The 24,921-nt window shown below is 35.5% G+C and overlaps 1 protein-coding gene across 1 annotated transcript in view; it reads left to right on the top strand.

Moving 5' to 3' along the window:
• The first annotated feature begins 3,722 nt into the window (after positions 1 to 3,722).
• LOC136029113 (uncharacterized) overlaps positions 3,723 to 24,921 on the top strand; it is a 44,056-nt gene continuing 22,857 nt past the window's right edge. The window contains exons 1-3 of the mRNA XM_065707186.1: positions 3,723 to 3,902; positions 22,031 to 22,105; positions 23,744 to 23,952. Coding sequence (XP_065563258.1) covers positions 3,858 to 3,902; positions 22,031 to 22,105; positions 23,744 to 23,952 — 329 coding nt within the window. The 5' untranslated portion in view covers positions 3,723 to 3,857. The remainder of the gene's footprint in view (positions 3,903 to 22,030; positions 22,106 to 23,743; positions 23,953 to 24,921) is intronic.

Here is a 24,921-nt window from a genome sequence, read left to right as displayed (position 1 = left end):
ATCCCCATATTTCTTACCAGCATAATTTTTGAAAGGCTTCCTTTTACCGATTTCAAACCACTTTTTTCCTTATTGGGTTCCTAAACCTTGACAATTTAGATTTGTGTAAAACCCCATAGTAATTTTACCAGCAATTTTACTTTTCAAAACCCTTCCCTTTTCTTAATTTCAGAGCACTTTTTTCCATATTACACTCCCAAACTTATATTATTCAGATTTGCGTACATCCCTACATTAATTGTTCACCACTATACTATTTAATAGGTTTCTTTTTATTTATTTCACACCCCAATTTTCTATATTGCGCTCCTAAACCTAGATAATTCCAATTTCCGTTCAACCCAATATTAATTTCTCAAAACCATACTTTTCAACAGCACTGCCTTTAAATTTCAAACCACTTTTTTCCATACTGCGTTCCTTAAGTTAGATTTAATTGCATTTTAATATGAAAATAGAGATTATAACTAGTGCCACCCCCTACATCTATTGTTTTTTTGTATAACTATTTTACTGGTAAAAAGCTTCAAAGCCGAGTTTTAAAAGCTCTCATTTAATCTCACAAAGGAACTAATTGGCTTCAATACAAAAAGTCCTCTTTTAGCTCAATTATTTAATGGTAGGTTAGGTTAGCCAGATACAGAAAACTGATCCGTCATCTGAGCGCGTGCTACAATTATGGTTTAACCCAATATACCTGCTTATGAAGATGTTTGAGCTAGGTTGTATCGAGCTATTCAGGGTCATTAACAATTAGCGTAAAGGGGAGAGGGGAGACAGATGGTGAATTTGGTCTAACCCACGTAATCATTTATGAAATTTTAATATTCTGCTAGAATAGTGAAAGACACATTGAAAATGTAAACAAGAAAAGTATATATTTTTAACTTGATAAATGAGATAAATTTATCACTGAAAGAACCTTACAATAGCAGGAGTGATGGATTTTTAGATGTTTATCTAATATAGAGAAATATAGTAGCTCAAATTTAGGTATATACACCCTTCTTTTGGTGGGGGGGGATACATAATTATAGGCTTACCTGTTAGTATCTTTGAGACCAATTCGGTTTTTAAAGTTTAAGGTGTGATACTTTCCGAATCTTATGCAAGATTAATAAAATTTCCGTTGTAATAGCCATTTTATGCCCCCCAGGGACAATGGAATTACTCGGCTCCTCGTTAGAATAGTAGCAGATAATATTTCGGTTTTAAGGGAGACAACGAGAAGGCTTTGTTCCATTAAACCAATAGTCTCTATAACGGTTCTCCATAAAAAAAATGGTCGAGAGTTTGCTAGCACGAAATGGCTGATATCCATGAATATATTGGGATGATGTAAGGACTACAGTTTTACTTAATGGGGTGGCCCCCTGGAGGTTTTAAATAGGACATAATGGTTTGGTCGGGGGCCCGAAGTTTTTTTGGCCCGTAGGTTTTTAAACATAGCACCCAAGAAAATACTGATTTATCGTTTTTTTAATGAAACTATTAGGTAAAATCTAAGAAAATCCTGATTTAGTTGGTTCTTTGAAGGTTTTTAAAGAACAATCTTAGAAATCCTGAAGTTAACAAGCCCTGAACCACGTAGGTTTATAGAAATAACATCCAAGGAAATCCTGATTTAGCCTAGACTTTTTTACAGAAACCAGTAGGTAAAATCCAATTAAATCCTGACTTAGCAATGTCAATTAAATCCCTGAAGATATTTTAAAGAACATTCTCAGAAATCCTGAAGTAAAGAAATCTTGACCTTCGTAGGTTTTTTTTAAAGAAAGTATTAGGTACCATTTACCTGCATCTCTTAGAAAACAATCCCCATGTGACGTAACATGCACCAGCATTTTGAGGGGTCGACGTTAAGCCTAAACCATTAAAGCAAGAAAGGAGTAGTGGGTATGGGTGTGCTTAAAACCATCTTGGGGATACTACTAAGAAAAGAGAGGAGACGTATCACTGCTACCAATGAAAAAAACCTCGTTCTTCAAAATGAGAACCTCAGAACCTCTTGCTTTGAGTTTTAGACCATTACTAATCGATTAACTATCTCGGAATTTAATCACTCCTGCATTTTAGCCCTCTATGGGCAAAAGTTGAGGCTTTGTGGCAGCAATAGCAAAAACTGGCGCTTTCGGACGGCTATATGTCTTTTGTTTCTTAAAATGGTTCTAAATATTTTTATTACAATCCGATTGAGGTCTCTACCAATGTTCTTTGATCACTCGTTCGATACCCTTGGGGAAAAAACGAAAAAAGGAGATACAGCAAATGTGAATTTACTTACTCTTCAAGGCAGTGAGCGTAGCCTCCATTTAAGTGTTTTCGAGAATGGCTATTTAATGTTGCACAGTTTTACATGAATTAGGCTGCAATTTTGATCGGCCTTGAGCTTTCGTTTGGAATTATCAAAAATGCCTTCTCGTAGTTACAATTTACTGTTCAGCTGAATCGTAGTATAATAATGACATTGTCAACGCAGTGACACATGGAAAATACTCGTCACTAGATTATTTCTGTATGTATAAACCTAGAATTGAGGCTGTTGAGAAAGAAACATGTTAAGACAACTATTCTTACTTCGTAACATGCAGAAAAATTGTTGTCTACATATTTTCACTGCAATTCCACTATACCTCCTCCCCCCTAATATACAAATATAAAGCACAAATTACATGTTTCCCATGCATTTGTCATGCGTCACTTTTGTTTCTCCTGGAAATTGAACCAACGGTGACAAAATCAAGAAACGGGAAAACATATGGGAAATACATAATTCTAACTATATGTTTGTAAATTAGCGAGGGTTGGGGGCAAAGTGTATTGGAATCGTGGCCAAAATTTGTAAACTATATTTTGTGGTAATGAATCGGGTATTTCCTTGTTATATAGCACGCATGCAAGTAATTGTGTCGTGAACATGAAAAAATACCCAGTTTTCATGGCCTTTATAACAGACCATTAGCTTTGGCTCGGTGGGTAAATACATAGTAGCTATATTTTGATTAAATATTTAGTTGTTATTTTAGTTAGGTTAGAATATGTTTGTTTAGGTTACGTGTTTAATATATGCTATGCTTAACCCCCACCCCCTCATATATCATATTTCATTGTGATTAACCTAACTTCAATTTTTGAGTGTGTGGTATATAACAAGGAGGTACCATGAATTGTATGAAGCAAGAATTGTTTTCTTCACATGTTTCCTTCTCAACAGCCTAAATTCCTGGCTTTAACCTTTCCGTAGAAACCCTTTTTTTTCTAATTTTAGCTACAATGGGCCGCGGATTCGATGGGTTGCAGTTACTACAGCAACCATGATCCGGGACAAATGCTAGTATGCTGCTCTTCCTAGTACTAAGGGATAGTAGATGGTTGAATAAGCGTATGACTGTTTATTGTCCTGGGGGAGACTATTTTGAGCCACTAGGGACCCTGCCGACGGCCATGACGGCGAAATCAAGTGAATGGTCCTAAGTCGGCTTTGATGGTACCAAGTCAAGACATGATCTGAATCTGAAATTTAGCAAATTCTCATTCTGATTGAACCTTTAACAAGCAACAGCAAAATTAAGTCAATCTATGGGCGGTCCAAATAGCTTCAGACATATTATTCAGTCTTCCCTTTCCATCCTCATCAAAATAGCAATGGTGACATGTCGATTTGATCAACCGCAAACTTGACCCTTGATTGAAACTGACAGGTTGACTTGCGAAGAAAGGCAGTTATTCATAAGCTTTCTTCTGTTTCTCATATCTATCTACGGGCTGTTATACCGGTGTCCTTGACGCAACTATTTTCATATTAACAGCCCTGATCAGGTTTTAGTTAATAGTCAATTTCTGAGCTGTATTCCGGAATGGGTCGGATTGAAAGTGTTCTGGCTTTTATTAGCTTACTTTTGGTAAGTCTATTTGATAAATAAATTCTTTTGGTATCAAAACTTACCTCAGTGTTTTAGATCATTTATCTAAAGTGTGCATTAGTATAAATCATCCAAAATAACTTAATAGTTATAAATCATGTGCCTTTTAAAAGCAGACAACAACACTTTTTTCCAGAAAAGTAAAAAAAAAAAAACTCAGTTGAGTACAAACAAAAATGATAAAAGAAAGGCAAAATAAAAAGCAAACTAATAATTTATCAGCCACTGTCTGTCTAGTTAAATACTGACACAGCTCATTATTATTATTTTTATTTTTTTTGGTAGCACCTTGCAATTCAGTTTTTTCTCTTTTGCACATCTACTCTTATAACGTTCCCTACTAGCCTAGTTCTGGCTTTCGATACCATATAATCTTATTCTTCTTTGTTTTTATTATTATTGATCTGAAGACGGTTTTTTGTCTATAAAAGAATAAGCAAAGTAGAACACAAACTTCAACGTGAATTAAATACCCAAGTGTTAGACTGTATTGCAAAACCTTCTCATGTTTAAATATTTATGGCAAACTTTTCTACTGATGCAATTCTTGTCTTATTTGTTGAAAACTTTCAAAAGGGAAATCTTCACGAAGAATGCATGATTTTTTTTATAAGATTTATTGTTTTCTAAAAAGAAAATAATTATCGTTTTGGGAAATAACTATATTAAATATCCTTAACAGAAAGACGGTGAGTTCATGGCCAATATTAGCCTATAAACTTAGCATATTTTTCAATTTTTTGTTTATTATGTTGGGGAGGGATTTTTTGGTGTACCAAATTTCAAAGATACAACCAACAAGCGAATTATAAAAGGAACTATAACTGGCTGAACAATAAAAAACCTGCATTTCAGGCATCTGGGCCTAAAAAACCCTTCATGCTTTCCTGGCCGTCACTGATTTGAACCAGTTCCAGATTTTTTTTTTCTGATATTTTAAGAAAGCCTTTTTTTAGTTTTTAATACTGCCGAACCATTGAATGATAATGGCTGGAACGAATGTTAATGGAACCAATGAACGGTATTTAAAGAATATATATCATCCGTAGTGTTTGAGACGCTAAAAAACAAAAATTATAAAATAATATATCGAATGGATTATAACGATGAACAGCGAATAAAGGACAGCGCATATAGCAGCATATAACAAGGATGAGGAGGGGAAGGAACACAAGATCAGTCCAGTTTCCTGGAAGACACTGCTAGAAACACAAAAGTTTCGCCCCAAACATGTCATCAGTATATATTAAATTAACATATTTTATGAATTTTCGAAGAAAAGGAAAACGCCCCGAAAAATGTGTGATCCGGACTAAAGTTAAATCATCGAATTCAATGTCTAGGAACTCTAACAGAAACTCAGCTTTCTATCAACAAAAAAATGAAATCTCGTATTTTTCCCGAAAAACATGGTTAAATAGGCAAGCTTTGTTGTGCTTTTTGTCGTTGTTGTTGTTGTTGTTTTATTTGGTAGAAAGAAAAAAGTGGTCGAACAAGGTAATAGAAAGCAACAAATGGACTAATTCGAACGAAATTTGATATGCAGTGTTACAAGTAAAGTACTTACTTAGTAAAAGTACTTATCATCGCATATCGTATATACACTTTTTAATTTTCAATTTTAATTACAATTTTAAAATTTTCAAAGTAAAATTACTTAGTAAAGATTGTAGCACGTTAAAATGCCCTTTTTGGCGATACTTTGCCCCGAAATGGCGATTTTAGTCCAGACATGGCTAGACATTACCAAATAGAATTCTGAAATAGTCATGGAAATCACCAACAGATTATAAGTGGCAAGGCAGACAAGCTGTGTCTTGTTTGAACGAAATCGTACAAGAATTCGAGCTGTATTATCTTTGAACCAAAGTAGATCCGTGATCGGACTTTTCAAGTCGGTGTTCTTTTTTAGCCACCCTCTGTATATTGAGTATTATACTCTGGTTTAGAATTCTTCAGGGATCGATTTTTCTTGCGTACCGAGGCTTTTGTATCGGAGAAAGAAGGTACTCTTCTTCAGATTTTATTTTCCCCGATTGTAACTAACTCAACCCCCTCATCCAACAACGATGGCGCTTAACCCTAACAAGGCACCGAGTTTGGCCCTTAACTTCATGATATCGGGAGCTTAGCAGGCTGCAAGACGTTCTAACATTGGGATTAAGCATGTATAATTCCTGCCCGTCAAAAATCTCATTATCCTGAACTACTTGATATAAAAGGTCAGTCCAGTGATTCTTAAAGTTCGATTCTTAGGTAAGACAATTGATTCTTAAAAATTACACAAGATTAATAAATTCTACAAGGAAAAATTCAACCCGGGTAAAAGTTAGTCTGGCCGAAGTTCTCCCCAGGAAATGTAAAACGAAGAAAATAAAATTCCAACCCAAATGGAATTTCAAACACGAAATGGAATATCCCTCAGGAGAGTCAAAACGAGTTCAGTTCTGATGATTAGATTAACGCTTCATACGACTCATAAATATCCGAGAGAAATAAAATTAAAAAAACTTAAAGGTTCGGGATGAAACCTTTATATTTTCCCTGGATTTAAACTTAGGGTCTAGTATTTGACTGCTAAATTGTTTTTACTTGTGCGATTTTCCTGTGGATTGAGGATTTTGGTGTCTTACTTTTTATGATGGCTGAGGTTTTGTTATTTAAGGTTTGCGACGGCTAGATTGAGATTTTCTCAGTTGAATTTTGCTCGGCTCAAGTTTTTGCCGAACTGTATGTCGCAGATCGAAAGTTTGGAATAAAGATTGAAATGAAATTATTTTGATAAAATTTTTCTTAGAAGGTTATGCCATTCCCATGGGGCTGCAGGGCATGCAGGGCAAATTTCGTCACGCGGTGATAGAGAAGCAGTTGACCCTTAAATACTAAAAGTGTATGACAAATATTTCGGAACGTATTATTGCTTATTTTTTTTCCACAGTTCTAGGAAATGAATTATATCTTCAACCGACACCGCGCCCATGCAAATAGGTTTGAAATTGACGTGTATAAGCTTCAAGAAAAAGAAAAAAAGAAAGTTCTAAGTGTTTTCGGGCCCATTTAGATGTTGGCTTACACCCTAAGACCTGGTAAATCCTGCCTAAAATTTATCTTGCAGAGCATTGTCATAAACTTCGCAAGGGTTGCAGAACCCTTAAAATAAATGAATTATACTCAAGAAAATGCTGCACAATATACGAAAAATCCCCCTAAATATTTGATCATCTTACTCCAGATGCTTCATAAATACTTCTATATTTCTACCGAGCACAAGGGGTATAAAGATCATCAGTTACGAGCAGCATTCGTCTAGTTTTGGCCCCCCCTTCCTACGTTTCACATGCCTTTCTTTCTTTTTTATTGGCGAATACCAATAAAGAAGCAATAAAGGCTTTTTCAAACGTAGGAGGAAGTGGTGGAATTTGACGAATCCTGCTCTTAACTGAGGATCACCATAACCCTTGTGCTCGGTAGAAGGTTCATGAAAAATATAGAAGTATCTCGAGAACGATGATCAGATTACCCCCCTCTCAGATTCTGAAAAATATAATTGCCTCCCCATCCCTATATTTTTGCTAATTGATGCCCTTGATTGCGAGTCACTGTCTTAACTAATAGAAAACAATCAATATAAGCTCCATTCAATAAAAGCAATCAAAGAAGCTTGTGCGTAACCATGCCTATCTCTGAAATTAAATTGGATTATACGTTTAGCGTATGCCTGTCTACTTCAAATTCCTAATGATACCTTATCAGTAGCCTACAATAAAACCCCGCCGCTTAAGACTACTTATGTTTGAAAAATGGACTTGAGATCGTGTCAAAACTGCCAGTAGATTGTAACTTCAGTTTTATAACAGTGTATTACTTATGCAGTATTCATTTTAGCTTTAAAATGTCATGACCCCGATTTCGATTCAAACTTCTTTTTTTATTTCTTTTTGCTACAACACAAATAAAAAGCAACAAAAACTCAATTATTCACAAGGGGTGCTGCAATGATTTAGTAACGTATGGAGATATCCCCATACGTGATATTGTGATATCTAGATATTTAGATACCTCCTAATGTCATGACCCCAATTTCTATTCAAATTTCCTTTTTTATTTCTTTTTGTTACATAACAAATAAAAAGCAACAAAAAACTCAATTATTCACAAGGGGTGCTGCAATGACTTAGTAACGTATGGAGATATATCCATACGTGATATCGTGATATCTAGATATTTCCAAATGTCATGACCCCGATATCTATTCAAACTTCTTTTTTATTTCTTTTTGCTACAACACAAATAAAAAACAGCAAAAAACTCAATTATTCACAAGGGGTGCTGCAATGATTTAGTAACGTATGGAGATATATCCGTACGTGATATCGGGATATCTAGATATCTCCAAATGTCATGACCCTGATTTCTATTCAAACTTCTTTTTTATCTATTTTTGCTACAACACAAATAAAAAGCAACAAAAACTCAATTATTCACAAGGGGTGCTGCAATGATTTAGTAACGTATGGAGATATCCCCATTCGTGATATCGTGATATCTAGATATTTAGATACCTCCTAATGTCATGACCCCAATTTCTATTCAAATTTCTTTTTTTATTTCTTTTTGTTACATAACAAATAAAAAGCAACAAAAAACTCAATTATTCACAAGGGGTGCTGCAATGACTTAGTAACGTATGGAGATATATCCATACGTGATATCGTGATATCTAGATATTTCCAAATGTCATGACCCCGATATCTATTCAAACTTCTTTTTTATTTCTTTTTGCTACAACACAAATAAAAAACAGCAAAAAACTCAATTATTCACAAGGGGTGCTGCAATGATTTAGTAACGTATGGAGATATATCCGTACGTGATATCGGGATATCTATATATCTCCAAATGTCATGACCCTGATTTCAATTCAAACTTCTTTTTTATCTATTTTTGCTACAACACAAATAAAAAGCAACAAAAACTCAATTATTCACAAGGGGTGCTGCAATGATTTAGTAACGTATGGAGATATCCCCATACGTGATATCGTGATATCTAGATATTTAGATACCTCCTAATGTCATGACCCCAATTTCTATTCAAATTTCTTTTTTTATTTCTTTTTGTTACATAACAAATAAAAAGCAACAAAAAACTCAATTATTCACAAGGGGTGCTGCAATGACTTAGTAACGTATGGAGACATATCCATACGTGATATCGTGATATCTAGATATTTCCAAATGTCATGACCCCGATATCTATTCAAACTTCTTTTTTATTTCTTTTTGCTACAACACAAATAAAAAACAGCAAAAAACTCAATTATTCACAAGGGGTGCTGCAATGATTTAGTAACGTATGGAGATATATCCGTACGTGATATCGGGATATCTAGATATCTCCAAATGTCATGACCCTGATTTCTATTCAAACTTCTTTTTTATCTATTTTTGCTACAACACAAATAAAAAGCAGCAAAAAACTCAATTATTCACAAGGGGTGCTGCAATGATTTAGTAACGTATGGAGATATCTCCATACGTGATATCGTGATATCTAGATATCTCCAAATGTCATGACCCCGATTTCTATTCAAGCTTCTTTTTTATTTCTTTTTGCTACAACACAAATAAAAAGCAACAAAAAACTCAATTATTCACAAGGGGTGCTGCAATGATTTAGTAACGTATGGAAATATCTCTACGGCAAAATCATTCCATGAGAAAATTGATACGAGGAAAAGTTTCAAAAGTCTATCAAATACTATTTAATTTCGATAACAGACTTTATAGATATCAGTATTTCAGGCATGAAGGGAAAGGTCTTAGTGCCCATGTCTTTCTAAGGATCACAAAGGTTTTCTTTTTAGTTTCTTATATTATATATCTAAATATGTTGTTGTTACGATTTTTTCAAATTGTCCCCACCCCTCCCTCAAATAAAATCTTGCTTATGTGCTTACTATATTTTTTTTTTTATCATGCTACATTAAAAGAGTTGAAAACAAAAAAAAAAGAGAAAAGCAAATCAGAAAATGAAAAAATAAGAGTAAAACTTAGCTTCCCTTTACGATTCCCGCTGATTTTTGAGATGTGAATTTTTAAGTAGTCAGTGTTTAGTGGTACTCATCTCTTATACTGCCTATGTTAAGTTCTTCATCTAAGTAGAACCTGTTCCTCTGATTAATACTAATGAAATATTGCGGTGAATATGATGAAAATATAATACTTTAGAAACAAAATTTGGGCTATATATTTGCGCATTGGGGGGATGGAGGTGAAGTATAGCGGGTCTGCTTGCAAAATGTGTTAGGTACAATTATTCTGCATGTTATGAAGTAACAATTGTTTTCTAACCTCACGCTGTCCGAATACGATAACCCCCCTCCTAATGTGCAAATATACAGCCCGAATTATATATTTCCCCTCTATTATGTCACTTCTTTTTGTCTTGTCTCCAGCTAAGCTGAAAGAAACTAACGAAGAAACCGGTTCTACAGTGTGTCAATGGATGAAGAACTGAACATAGGCGCTGTAACAGATAAATACCTTTTTAGTTTTTAGTAATATTTTAGAAGGACTTTAATCATTGGTAGTTACGCGTTATCCAGAACACGCTCAAGAAGTAGAGTTAGGTTAATCATAACGAAATATACCAAAATATAATGAAAATAAAATACTTAGGTAGCAAAATTATGGAAGCTACAACAAAGAATTACGGAAAGCAGGTCGCTTAAAACGCATTCATTAAACACCTAAAGTAGCCACCTCTGTATATTAAATACTTAGTTAAAATATACCTGCATCGTAGTTTATAAAAAGTAAGCAAATTATAACCGAAAACGAGAGAAAAACTAGTTTACTCATATCCAACAAAGCAAACATCTCGAGTGTGTTCTAAATAATACGTAAACATTTTATTATTTTACAGGACTTTGTTTCCTGGATTTCTTTTATTTAATTTTGATTTCTCTGGCAATAGAATTATTGCATACAAATTAAAACAGCACGATCGCAAGTGATCACGTATGCAACAATACATTATAAAAGGTTCTCATATATGCAATTATGAATTAACTTAAACAGTAGACTAATTAATAGGTTAATTATAGGGCGAAATTATGCCACACTACGATACTGCTAATCTTATTTGACTGCTAAGACCTGGTTTTTAGAACAATACAAGTATATATATAGATGCACTAGTCAATCCAACGAACTAGTTTACTAATTAAGAAATTAACTCCGTTATAAATCGACACCCCTCTAACAATCAGACTATTTTCATCATAATTATTGTTATTGATAAGATTTGCTCTTTGTGTGTACGGTTCCACTGGTCAGGATTATTCTGAATTAAATAAGAGCGAAAAGTCCGGAAATAATTTAGCTAAGAAAATTCTGTCTTACAAAGTATTAAATGGAAAAATAAACAAGTTTTTTTCAGCTGAACGTAAGAAGAAACATTCAAAACAAACAGAGATTATTCCTGAAATACATGGGCCGTTTAATAAGAATTATTTTTAAAAACTTTTACCACAAAACAAGTTTTTCAAAGAAAAGTAAAGAGCTCTATTATGCCAAGAATGTGCAAAAATACCTACCATAAGTCACTATCAATAAATAAATGAAACTGAAAATGAACGGAAATTACAATTATAAACCGAAAACGAGAGAAAAACTAGTTTACTCATATCCAACAAAGCAAACATCTCGAGCGTGTTCTAAATAATACGTAAACATTTTATTATTTTACAGGACTTTGTTTCCTGGATTTCTTTTATTTAATTTTGATTTCTCTGGCAATAGAATTATTGCATACAAAGCCGAGGCTATTTACAATAAATAGCCGAATCAAACTCAAAACGAGGCATGGGGGTTATCAGCCCTACTCATGTTAATTTTTGTTCTTTTTTAATTCGACCCGGCTATTTATTGTAATTTCTGTTCAGTTTCATTTATTTATTGATTGTGGTAGTTCTACGCTTGGAAGATTATTTTACTTTATTTTTACTCATTTTTGGCTTAATGGAGTTCTTTACTTTTCTTTGAAATACTTATTTTGTAGAAAAACTTTTTTAAATTAATTTGTGTTCGTCTTTTATTGACAGATTCTTTTTCATGGAAAAAAAATATTTATATCTGTTCAGTTCTTTTTTTGTAAGAATCCATATTATGGTTTGCTATCTGCATGTTGGAGAAACTTTTTCAACAATTTTGTATACTGACACAAACAGTATTTTTTAATTTAATTTTATAGCTTCTGAAGTTGATCTGAAAAATTAAACTTTATATCATTCCCAAAAGATTCTATCTGTGCTCTTTGACAACGTGGATGCGCTAAAATATCTTTATTTATTTAAATTACAAGAGCAGAATAAAAGTTTCAATAATATATCTAGCTTTTATAGAGTGGTGCTGCCTATGCTCTTTTGAAAACCTGCATGCATACAGTTTTTTCCTTAGTTGAAACTCCTAAACGTTCCCTAAAAGTTTCATATCAATACCTTAGCATCACTAATTACATTATCTGTACCGGTAGTATTAAAAGTATACATATAGTGCCTTCTGGCTAGTTAAAAAAAAAAACCAAAACTTACCCTATAAAGTCTAAATTAATAATATTTGTTGTTCTTTAGGTATTGTTTTGTCCCACTTTTGAAAGTCAGCACGCTCATAGTTCGTTTTGATTTAGTTCAACATCCAGCTAAATATTCCTTTGAAGCTTCGCCTCAATACCCTTAGCTTGTACAGTAGCAATTGTTGTAGCAGCATTAATATCGGTATGTGCATAGCACCTTTGGTTTCTTAACGCTGAACGTTTCAGCTTAATTCATACCATCAACCATTCCTGAAGCATTTTTGATGTGTCTGCTTGACAGCCTGTATGGGCATAGTCTGTTTCGATTCAGTTTCTATATATCCCAAATTTCTTGCCATAATGTTCATACTTTTAATAGCAGTAATATTAGTAGTAGCTGTAGAAGTAATTGTAGTTGCCTAAATTTTAGTGGCAGTAGTAGTAATAGAAGTAGTTATAATAGTAACACTAGCAGTAGAATCATTATGAGCTGTAGCATTAGGATGGAAATATTTTCTTTTGATTAGTCAAACATCCCTCAAACAAGCCCTGTTAGCTTCAACTTAACACACCAAGTTGTTTCTAAGATATTGCTGTTACACCCTTTTGACAACCTGCTTAGAGAGTGCGTGTTCTGATTCAGTTCATCTTCCTCAACCAAAATTTCTTGAAAGTTTCATCTTCATGCCCTTGGGCATAGTTGTAATAGTAGTGACATAAGTAGCATTGATATTACTAGTAATAGTATTGAATATCGGTAATACTACTTGCAGCAGCAACATTAACCATTTGCCTTTTGGTCAGTTGAACAACCCTCTCATCAAGTCCTGGAAGTTTCAATTTAATACAATTAGCCATTTCTATGACATTGCTGGTATTTCCTTTTGATAGTCTGCATGTTCATATACTTCTTGAAATTTTCATCTCAATGCTCTTAGCCCTACAAGTAGTTGCAATAGAAGTAGCACTAGTATATGTAGCAGTAACAGTAGTATTAGCAGTACTGTGCACTTATTGCTTTCTGGTAAGACGATCCTCCCCTGGAAGTATTCTCTGAAAGCTTCAACTTAATACCCAAATCAATTCTGGAGATACTCTATTTTGTCAAATTTCTCCTTTATGCTGTGAATAGAGTAGTGTCATACTGCCTTTTTGATCATATCTCTTATCATTTCCTGAATTTTCCAAATTAATATACTCAGTTATTCCTGTGTTGTACCCTTTTGACAATCCATAGTTTTGATTTTGTTCAACACTCCCCTAAACATTATCTGAAATGCTTCTCTGAATACTCTTTGTCTTCTTGGAAAGTAAATTTCAAACATACATGCCCTTTTCGATAACATATACTATGTCTAAACAATGAACGAAGTGCCTACAGCCCTTGTCCTGAGGACTATGGGGAGGTTGATATCCCCAAAAACTGGACCTTCCAACAATGCTGAACAAAATAGGTCTCATTAAATTTCGATCGAACAGGTTTTGGGGAATGATAGGTTTTGGGGGACTGAGGTCCCTCCTCTCACTTTTAACTCTTAAAAAGGGCACTAATCCGACTTCCAATAAAATGAGCTCCATCCGATCCAAAGTTTATACAACTACCCGTTCCATAAAAACCTTGTATGCCCTGGGCATAACTTACAACTCTTGCCCATTGGGGATTGTATCCACCCTAAAGACATTGTTATATGATTTTTGGAATATTGGTAACAAAATGACTATCTAACAATATTTCAATTGAATGTATTTAAGGAAAAGTGGATGTCAGGGAGGGGGCTAGCTGCTCTTCATCATGTTTGACTTTTAAAATGGGAACTAGAACATCTGATTTCAAATCAAATGAGCCCCCTCCGGAGTTTATACGACATTATTTCCATAGAAACCTTATATGCCCTCGAGGCGTAACTTATAACCCTTGCGCTGAGGACTCTGAGGGGGGGGAGGGAATGTGTCATCGTCAAAGACATAATTTCCAGACTCTTTTAACTGGGCTGATCAAAATATCTTAAAATTTTGATTAGATGTGTTTTGGGAATTGATGGGCGTTGGGGAGAGGGGTCGCTTGTTGCCCTCCAATCAATTTTGACTATTAATAAAGACCCTTTCAGTTTCCAATCGAATGAGCCTTTTTTTAAGTTTCTACGACAACAAACGACCATCTCAAATTTCTATTAGATTCATTTTGTCAAAATACCAGCTCGGGGGGGGGGTATCCGCCCTCCGATCACTTTAAATATTAAAAAGAGTACTAAAACTGGTGATTACCAACCCAGTGAGCCACCCGTTAAGTTTATACGACCACCCTTTCCATAAACAACCTTATATGTCCCCAGGGCATAACTTACAACCGTTGTTCTGAGGGAGGCAAGTTGGGGGGGGATGTCATCCTCAAAGACATAACTTCCTGACCTTTTAACTACGGTGAACAAAACGGCTATCTCAACATTTTGATCGGGTGTGTTCGGAAAAATGGTAGACGTCTGAGGGGAGTTTATTCCCCTCCAATCACTTTTAACTATTAAAAGGGCACTAGCTCTTCAATTTTCAATCGAATGAGCCTTTTTCGAAGTTTCTACGACAACAAATGACCATCTTAAAATGTCTATATGTTGCATATCGTTAAAATACGAGGTGTGGAGAGGGGGGCATGCACCTTCTGATCACTCTGAATCTTAAAATGGGACCAGAACTTCTGATTATTAATCCAAAGAGCCCCCTTCAAAGTTTATACGATCACCCTTTCTATATAAACCTTACATGCACCCAGGGCATAACTTACAATCCATGCCCTGAGGACCGTGGAAGGGTATTCATCCACAAAAACATAATTTCTGGACCTTTCCACTACGTTGAAAATCATGGCTATCTCAAACTTTGATTGGATGCGTTTAAGGAAATGGTGGGCGTGGGAGGGGTGTTAGTTGCCGTCCAATCACTCCCGATTGTTAAAAAGGGCATTAGCCCTTTCAATTTCCAACCAAATGAGCCGTTTTTGAAGTTTCTACGACAACTCTTTCGATACGAAGTGCCCTAGTCTAAAACCAACAAAAAAAAATACATTTTGCCCACATCGCTGTTTACTTAGGCAGCGCTATTGCGCTGCCTATGATAATAAGCTTTTTTTAAGATTCTAGAAAAACACTTTAGCGCAAAGAGTTATATATTGAGGAGGGAGTAACACGTAAGTTTTCATGTTACTCCTTACTTTCAGTTGAAAAAACTTGTTTTTTTTATTTAATTTCTGATCGTTTTGTAATTATTTCCGAAAATGCGGCTCCTTCTCCATGGAAAATCCTCATCCCCACGAAAACCATAGAAATATCCTCCCACATAACCACCTCCCCCCAAAAATATCCCTCTACTTCTCAATAGTCAATACTATATGCAAAAAATGGACAAAGTTCATACCTTGCAGCCCTTCCCACGCAGACTGTGGGGGGATCAAATCATCCTCAAAGACATTGTTATTACATCTTTCGACTATGCTGAGCAAAATGAGATTCACAAAAATTTTGATCAGACGACTTTGGAGAAAAGGGTATAAGGGAAGGGGGCTAGCTGTCCTCAAAAATATTTCGGTCACATAAGAAGGACACTAGAATTTTTGGTTTTCGATCAAATGAGCCCTCTCCTAATCTTCTATGATCACTGGCTCGATATGATGACCCCTGGAAAAAAAAAGATAAATACACGCATCCGTCATCTTGCTTCTCGCAAAAAATGCAAAATTCCACATTTTATATATATATAAGACCTTGAAACCTCTACAGTAGGGTTATCTGGCTTGATTTTCATTAGGATCACTAGATGTTTTGTGGGTGTTTCCCCTTTTTCACAAATTGGGCTAATTTTCTCTGGCTTGTAAATTTTCATGGGTAACATTTAAACTTTATGAATTATATACATTTTCAGTAAGCATTAAAATTCGATCCTTCTTCTAACAGTTTGTTCCCACAAACTGTTTGATAGGATATATTTTGAAGAAAAATGACTCTGTGTGCCTGCCCCTTGTTTGAGGTCTCAGAAAATAGTAGGCATGCCAAATAATTTGTTAACTCTTAAAATACGCACTGATATATCTCTGTCCAGCACCAATTTGAATTTGCCGCTTAATTTTAATGAGGTTACGTTACATCCTTTTCTTGAAGGTTTTATGTTGTTTTAACATTTTGCACCTTGTATGTCAATTCTAGATTTCAAACAAAAACGGGTTCTTAAGGAAGATTTAAAATGTGAGATATGGAGAGCAAAAAAAAACTTGAATAACTATTGGATAATCTAGAAGTGAGATACTAAAATGTGAGATTCGAAGAGCAGAAAAAGCTTGAAAACTATTAAATCTTCTAGAATTATTTTTGAATTATTTATTGAAACTAAAACGGGGAAAAAATACAGCAAATAAAAGTTATATAACGACAATTGATATTATATTATGCGCATAACTAGCGTAACTAATTAACTAGCGTATTGTTTATTGAAATTTTGTAAAGGAATAATGCAGGTTTTTCTTTTCTTTTTGTTTCTCTTCTATTTGAGGATTACGATTTCATTAAGAACTAACACATTCGTAGGGACTTATTTCGGTGAAGCACATCTTCAGATAAATCAGAAGAAGTAGGTGATTTGTACAGAAAATTAATGAAAATCGTAAAATATTTAGATTATTTGGGATCACCGGCTGGAAGTCTCTTCCCCTCTCTTCCAGCGTAGTACCTTTTGATATTACATCTGTAGAAACTGATTAATTAATAATAAAAAGAAGGGCTTAAAGCGCTGGCATAAAATATAACGAAGAGGTGAGTTGATTTTTCTATTATATTCGCTTTCTCTAGACGATCCCCTTACTCTTCATTCATACAGTCCGGTTCACTATGTAAAGCATTTTATGCTGGTTGGATTTGTTTGAAAAAATCTGATTGTCACCAGATCTGGTGACATTGGGATGAGTTGGGGGAAACCGGAAATCTTGGAAAACGCTTAGAGTGGAGAGATCGGGATGAAACTAGCTGGGTAGAATAGGCAAATGTCATAAATACGTGATTGACGTAACCGGACTGGATCCGCTCTCTTTGGGGGAGTTAGGGGGGTCCAGTGCTTTGGCGAGTTTGGTGCTTCTGGACATGCTAGGACGATGAAAATTGGTTGACGTGTCAGGGACCTGCACAAATTGACTTGATAAAGTCGTTTCCCCGATTCGACCATCTGGGGGGCTGAAAGGAGAGGAAAAACAAGAAAAATGAGGTATTTTTAGCTTCCGAGTGAGTGATCAGATTTTAATGAATTTTGACATTTAGAAGGACGTCGTGTCTCAGAGCTCTTAATTAAAATCCTCACCGGCATTAAGCCTCTGATTTTCCTTTTAAATCAATTTATTGATTCTTAGAATTTTGCTAGAGCTCATCCCATATGGGCTCTTGGCTCTTCCGGCCTCGTTACAAGTGTGAAAACCATACAGTTTGAAAGCTATACATTTTTTACAACTCATAACCATTCACACAAAAAATGTTCTCGTTTACAAAGAGTCCAATGTGGCAGCCATCTTGGATATTATTATATGGCTGCAGTGCAACACTTATTTGCAATAAGTCCATTAATTATACTAACAACATTACCTATGTCTAGATGTGCTAAGCACAAAGGCAAGGAGGCCACAATCATAATCGTACGCTTTATTTTGGAGGCGGTGGGGATAAAATCTGAGTAATCTTAAAACCATAATCAGATGTGAAAGAACCCAAACTTATAAAATTTAGAGATGGTTCCCCTTCTACTCTCCTTCTCAGTTCCCGGCTAAAAGGGGCACCTACTCACAGGTGCTTTTTCATCTTCTTCTTTTTTAACTTTTTTACATCCAAGCTTCCTTTCTGCGTAAGGTCAGATCTGTCACATTACATGATTTGGGTCCATGATTTTTTACTATGGATATAAACAGTAGTTTTGATGTTGGCATTGTGGCCTAATTTGAAGATGTAGCAGACAATGGCAGAAAACAGCTGTTTCCTGACAAAACCACACTCTGCTCTGATCTTTTTTCTGTTTATCTAAAAGGGTCACTAGAAACAAAAGTCTGTTCTAGGGAGTCTCTTCCCGATATCGTTGAACAACAAGTCTTCTGCAATCACTTCTTGAAAAAAGAAGAAATTACCGTTCTTCTCAAAAAAAAATGGCGAAAAATAGTTTCTTTGTGGACGGTCAAAACCTTCGTAAATAATGACTTTCAGACATATTGAATTCGGCGGTGTTAGATTTATTACTAAAGCGCCGTCTTATCGCGTATTTTCCCCATTTCTAAAATTATCCAAAGTTTCTTAAGTTATTAAATCTTGATTGGTAATTTTCTACTTCTTAAATTCGCACATTTGTAAACTTACTGGATCACCCTATTCAAATTCGTTAAGGAGGGGTTTCTTTAACCATCTTATCAACCATTCAATTGGAATCTCTGTTTTTGTAGACGAAAACAGTTGCACATGCATTATGAATGACAAGGTAAAAAGAAGTGCTGCTATTAAGCCAAGTCATTAAGCCATCATACAGTCATAAGTCATTAAGCCAAGTCTAGCTGAGTCGATTGGTGCGCTGGATCTAGGATCCTTTGTCCGAGAGGGCGAGGGCTCGAATCCTAGTTTACCCAATTATTTGGTTTGGGACGGGGGTCAGTGGCGTGACCCTGTAAGCTCAACCAGAGTCGACCCAGCTCTGAATGGGTACCTGGAGAAATCTAAAAAGGTAAACAGGAAGGGTGTGCGAAAGCACAGGATGGTTGGCCCCCAACCCCTCATTGTGCTTTTTGGCCGAAGGACCAAGAAACGGAGATCAGCACCACCGGTAGGGACTGTAAAGTCTCATGCCGTATTCCTTACCCTTTTTTTTTGCCATCTTCTTTTCCTTTCAGATCAATATCCATTCCAAAATTGTAAGTGGGTAGCCTACTAAAATCAATAAGAACAATAGAACGGTCTTCTACAGCCTTGTTAGCGCTATCAGTCTCGTTTACATTGTGGTCTTATTTAAATTTGTGAAAATATAGTCTAAATTGGGGGAACTAAGCAATACGAAAAATAACTATGTATCAAATACTAGCTGTTGGGGTGGCGCTTCGCGCCCCCCAAGCCCCCCCGCGTACGTAAGTCGTTACGCGTCATATTAGTTACGCGCCATTGAGTTTTGTCCCTGTGTCCCACCTGTGAATAGATATATATATATATATATATATATATATATATATATATATATATATATATATATATGTTTTTAACTACGTAAAACTTGCAAATATACAACATTCTTCGCTGTCCCATTGTCTGTGCATATAAATAGATTGTCAGGTTTACTGACTCTTGAATATGCAGTCCCGGTCGTCATTTGTGTCCCGGTGTCCCAGTTTGTAATTTCTCTTTGAGTGTCCCGGTCGTCATTTGTGTCCCGGTGTCCCAGTCTGTAATTTCTCTTCGAACAATCCCTGTGTCCCGGTCGTCATTTATATATCCCCCTGTGCCCCCGGCGTCCCCGTTGTAGTTGTGTCCCTGTGCCCGGTCGTCATTTATATTCCCTGTGTCCCGGTCGTGATTTGTGTCCCGGTGTCCCAGTCTGTAATTTCTCTTTGAGGTTCCCGGTCGTCATTTATATTCCTGTGTCCCAGTGTCCCGGTCGTCATTTGTGTCCCGGTCTGTAATTTCATCAGTTGACAAACATGACGTCAGTCGACAAACACCTTCATGACGCATACCGCTCAATCCTTATAATGACGTCAGTCGACAAACATTACGTCAGTCGACACACAAACATGACGTCACTCGACAGACACACAGACAACTTATTTTTATATATATAGATAGGAAAAAATCATGAGCCTAAACACATTACATAACTTTGCGCAGAAAGGACGCTTAGGGGTGGGTTTATGCCCCATAGATTTGAAAAGTACTGCTTAGAGTATTTTGGTTAAAAAAAATACTTTTTTTGAAATTTTTGTAGAAAAATAAAAAACGGACTAATTGCTACCCTCCACTTTAGATTTTGAAAAATATACTTCGTCCTCTCTCCGCTAAATTTTTCAATGACACCACTGATTTGACGTTGCCGTAATTTGCTAATTAATGCAAGTCACTACAAGCCGAGGGGTAGGCACGCAAGACTTAAAGTCCTTTGCCCATGAGGAAAGGGGTTCGAGTCCTGGTGTCGATGGTAATTTGGTTTCGAATTGAGATTTGTGGTGTGACTCTGTAAGCTTAGCCAAAGTCGATCAAGCTTTAAATGGATACCAGAAGAAAACTGGGGAAGGTAAACAGGAAGGGAGTGCGAAAGCAAAGGATGGCTACCTCCAAATACACTTCTTGGCTGAAGGGCTAAGAGATGGAGATCAGTACTGCCGGTAGGGACTGTAAAGTCCATTGCTGTATTCTTTGTCGTTTTGTTTTTACCTTCTACTACACCAATTAATCAGGTCTTACATCAGTTGGTCGACCCAAGTGATTCTTTGTCTAGACCAGCAAGTGACACTGAGCAAATACGGTTTTATGAAAATGTAAACACAACTATCTTACAACCTTCCTTTACAACTTCATTATTTTGAAGATTGTTTATTTTTCTTTCCTTTAAAAGGAGAGATTCCAAGGTTTCCAAAAATTTAGCTAACATTAGTTATTCTGTTATTTAACAGTTTCAAAATCAACGAGAAAAGGGCATTAATGACAAACTAAATCGTTCAATGATCTTCTTTTCTCTTTTTGCTATTCACGACAGAAAAAAACACCATCGCAGAATATTAATGTGTATGTGCCGTTTAAAAAAATAGTTTGGCTAAAATTATGTCTTTTTTCCGTAAATTCTGATCCAAAGATGAAAACGTAAAGGTTTTTTTTTTCAAAATTAACGGTCAAAATAGACAGCAAGAGGTAAAGAAAGCACAACATTTCAATTATGTCTATGAATTCATTTTATAAAATTTTACTTATTAAACATTCTTGTATATCAGTCGCAGGATAGACAATAATACACTTAATAAAACAAAACAAACAATGAAACGAAACTTTAGTAACTATAAATTGTTACAAGCTAAGTCACCGAGAGGAAAGGACAAAAAGAGGCCAGGGCCCTCTCTGGCCTGGGAGGGTTCGGGTGAAAATTTTATATAGTTCCTAGTGGAGAAATGGGACCACGAATGGTGTAAACTGTTCGTTTAGCTCTTAAAGCAAGTAGTGCTAATTTGAGTCAGGGGGAGTAGTTGTTCCCTCTCTATAATTTGAAAATAACCTCCTTTTGTCTTCATTTATTAAATCAAGTTGTAGCTTCATTGTTGTGTCTTCAATAACAAAATCGAAAAATCCTTGCTCTCCACTACGTTTTCATGAACCAGTGCCACTGCATGAAAGCCTTCAGTGCCACTGCACTTAAGTATCTACAATGAAAAGCGACTCCAAAGTTGTGACTTAGTTGTCCTGTGATTTATTTTGGCTGGAATTCTGAATTTGATATAAAAGTTTTTTTTTTCAAACGTTGGTTTTCCTTGACTTTTATTCTACTTTCAGGTTTTTGTGTCTATCGTTAACGGGTCACCAAGCATAGGAGATTCCCAGCCGAGCAGAAAAGAGCAAGTCCCTAAGGTAAGTAATTTCTACAAGGCGTGATTTATGCTAACATTTGTTTAAGATTGAATGATAAGAAACTAATGGAATTCAGCTTAAAACTGGACGGCATTCTATCTGGACACTTTCTTAACTCTAGCACTAATTTTGCTCAGATCTGAGTCAAATTACGGATTGAGTCTTGGCTTAAGTTCATCCTTAAAATACACACATCCATCGAAATGCATTCTGTTTTCGTAGAAATGACCCCCGCTCCCTGGAAATGCATGCATTCGTTCATAGACCATTTTGTATTTTTAGGTAACAACTAGATTGAAACAGAAAAATAAGAAACTTTGCCAATGCAGTTGATGTCACACAGTGGCGTATTTTTTTCCTAAAAATACTGTGAAATCTATATACAATTTATAATGGGCGGAAACGAATATTTGATAGATTCATTTTAGCGGCCGTAACTTATGTAGCCCACAGTATTGCAAAAGCGCATAGTATTCGTAAAGGGAACTTCAAGGCTTCAAAATTTTAGTTGTAGGACTCGATTTACCAGATCATCCTGGATGATTTGTTAATGCCAATTTTCGGAATTAAGGAGCTACTACATTCCTTCTTTTTACGAAACTTTGGTCCAGGTCCACAGACTTATTGATGGATGGATTTTGCTTATCCGTTCAGAAAGAAGTAATCCAGCATCTAACCTTTCACTTTGAAAACTAAACTAAAACAAAACCAACAGGAAACATAAGTATAAACTCCATTATGAGTTGTTTCGCTCATTCAGTCGCCGGGGAAAAGTTGTGATGTGGCATGTTTTGCTTCTAAGGTTGTAATCAAAATCAATCTAGGTTGAACAAGAATGGTAATTTATTTCCTTTAAAAATAACGATTAACTGACTTTCACATGATAATAATGCATGAATTATACAAAAAATCAAAAGCACAAAATATTTAAACGCTTTAAAAATACCAACTATTTAAGGTTTCAATTTCAACCGGTCTTGCACCTAAATGTTGACTTAATTATTCTAATGGATTGAATGTATTGGTGAAAACGCTAAAGAGGAAAATTCAGCAATCTGACCTCAACAAAACACAAGAATGCTAAAAAAATGACAAATAAATATTTTGACCAACGACTAATAAGTTTTTTACTAAAGACAATTTGATTGATGGCATGTTTACTCAATGGCATTATACATATGTATGTGATGTACTCGAAGTTAAATTTTAACACATGACAAAAAGCTTTCCCACGGGATCACTGATGAGTCCAATTAGAAATGAATGTTGTATTCTCCTCCTCAAATCCATGTGGCTTCTTTTTTTGGACTAATCAATTAGTATGTAAAATAGTAAATCGTTACAGTGGGGGTTCCAATACATCAGCATTCATAAATTGTTTACTAAGCAAGAGACAAAAGTGACTAGCTCATTTAAAAGCAACGAATTTAATTATGTTCAAAGAAGTCTATACTATCTCAAACAATTCCATCGTCCGTAATAAAACGATTTTTTGTGACGATTTTTCTTTCTGATTCAAAGCAGTAATAAAAGTAGAAAACTTCAGAAAAGTATTTACATGTAATCATTCGAGTTTTAACAAAACAATTAAAACAGGTGAAAGTTGTTTTGTTACAAAATTCTTGTTTACTATTTCAGGCTTTCAATCAACATGTTTTACTAGACAAAATCTTCGCCAAAATGGATGCATCACAGAGAAAGCTTTTAAATGGAATGCAGAAAGCGGACTTTCAGAAAGCGATTGATGGTCCTTGTGGACAGTCTCTCCTGTGTAATGCTCTTCTTGATTCCACTGACGAAAAAAAGTTAAACCAAATTGAGAAGCGAGCAACTCTTTTCATTCAAATGTAAGTAACATAGCAACCGTGTAGAAGGAAGAGAAGCTTCGCATTTGTCCGTATCAAACAGTTTGTGGTAATGAACTATAAGTAAGGACCGACCCAGCTCAATAATAACTGAAACTCTAAAAAATGGCATTTTAATACCAATAGACACATCAAAAGAACGGGGTTATCATACTGATTCAAAATATATAAGTTTAGTGAAGTTTCGTTTTACCTACGATAGGCTACGAGCCTGAGAAAATTTATTTTTTTTTTGAAAAAGAGAGAAACACCCCCTAAAATCATAGAATCCTAATGAAAATCCTGCCATCAGATTCAGCGTATCAGAGAACCCTACTATAGAGGTCTCTAGCACCTATCTGCAAAAATATAAATTTTGAATTTTTTGTCTGAAGAAAGATCACGTATGCGTGTTTATTTGTATTTTTGTTTGTTTGTTTTTTCCAGGGGTGATTGTATCGATTTAGTGGTCTTAGAACATCGGGAGAGGGCTCATTTGAACGAAAATTATAAGATCTAGTGGCCTTTGTAAGGAGCAAAAACAATTTAGGGTGGGGCAACTAGCCCCCCACTTGCCCCTTTTTTCCTCAAAATCCTCTAATCATAATTTGAGATAGCCATTTTGTTCTGCATAGTTGAAATGCCCATTAGCCATGCCTTTGGGGATAACATGACCCACCACAGCCCCTGGGGAAAGGTCTTTAAGTTATAAAATTTGCCCATTGTTTACGTATAGTATTTGTTATTGGGAAGTATGCATACATTTTTCGGCTTCTGGAAACGAATTATCTGTAGGAGGATTTCAAACGGGGAGAATTTTCCGTGGGGAGAAAAATTTAGAGGGGATGAATTTTTCAGGGGAAACTTGACACTCGGGGCAAATTGTATTACTATACGAAATTCTTCTTATGTTTGGGTTTTTCTTTGCCGAATCAATTTTACACGTGGAGATGTTCAGGGTAATTGTCCGGG

This window comes from Artemia franciscana, chromosome 7, assembly GCF_032884065.1.
Source record: "Artemia franciscana chromosome 7, ASM3288406v1, whole genome shotgun sequence".
NCBI classification, from domain to species: domain Eukaryota; kingdom Metazoa; phylum Arthropoda; class Branchiopoda; order Anostraca; family Artemiidae; genus Artemia; species Artemia franciscana.
This window is presented reverse-complemented; position numbering and strand designations above follow the sequence as displayed.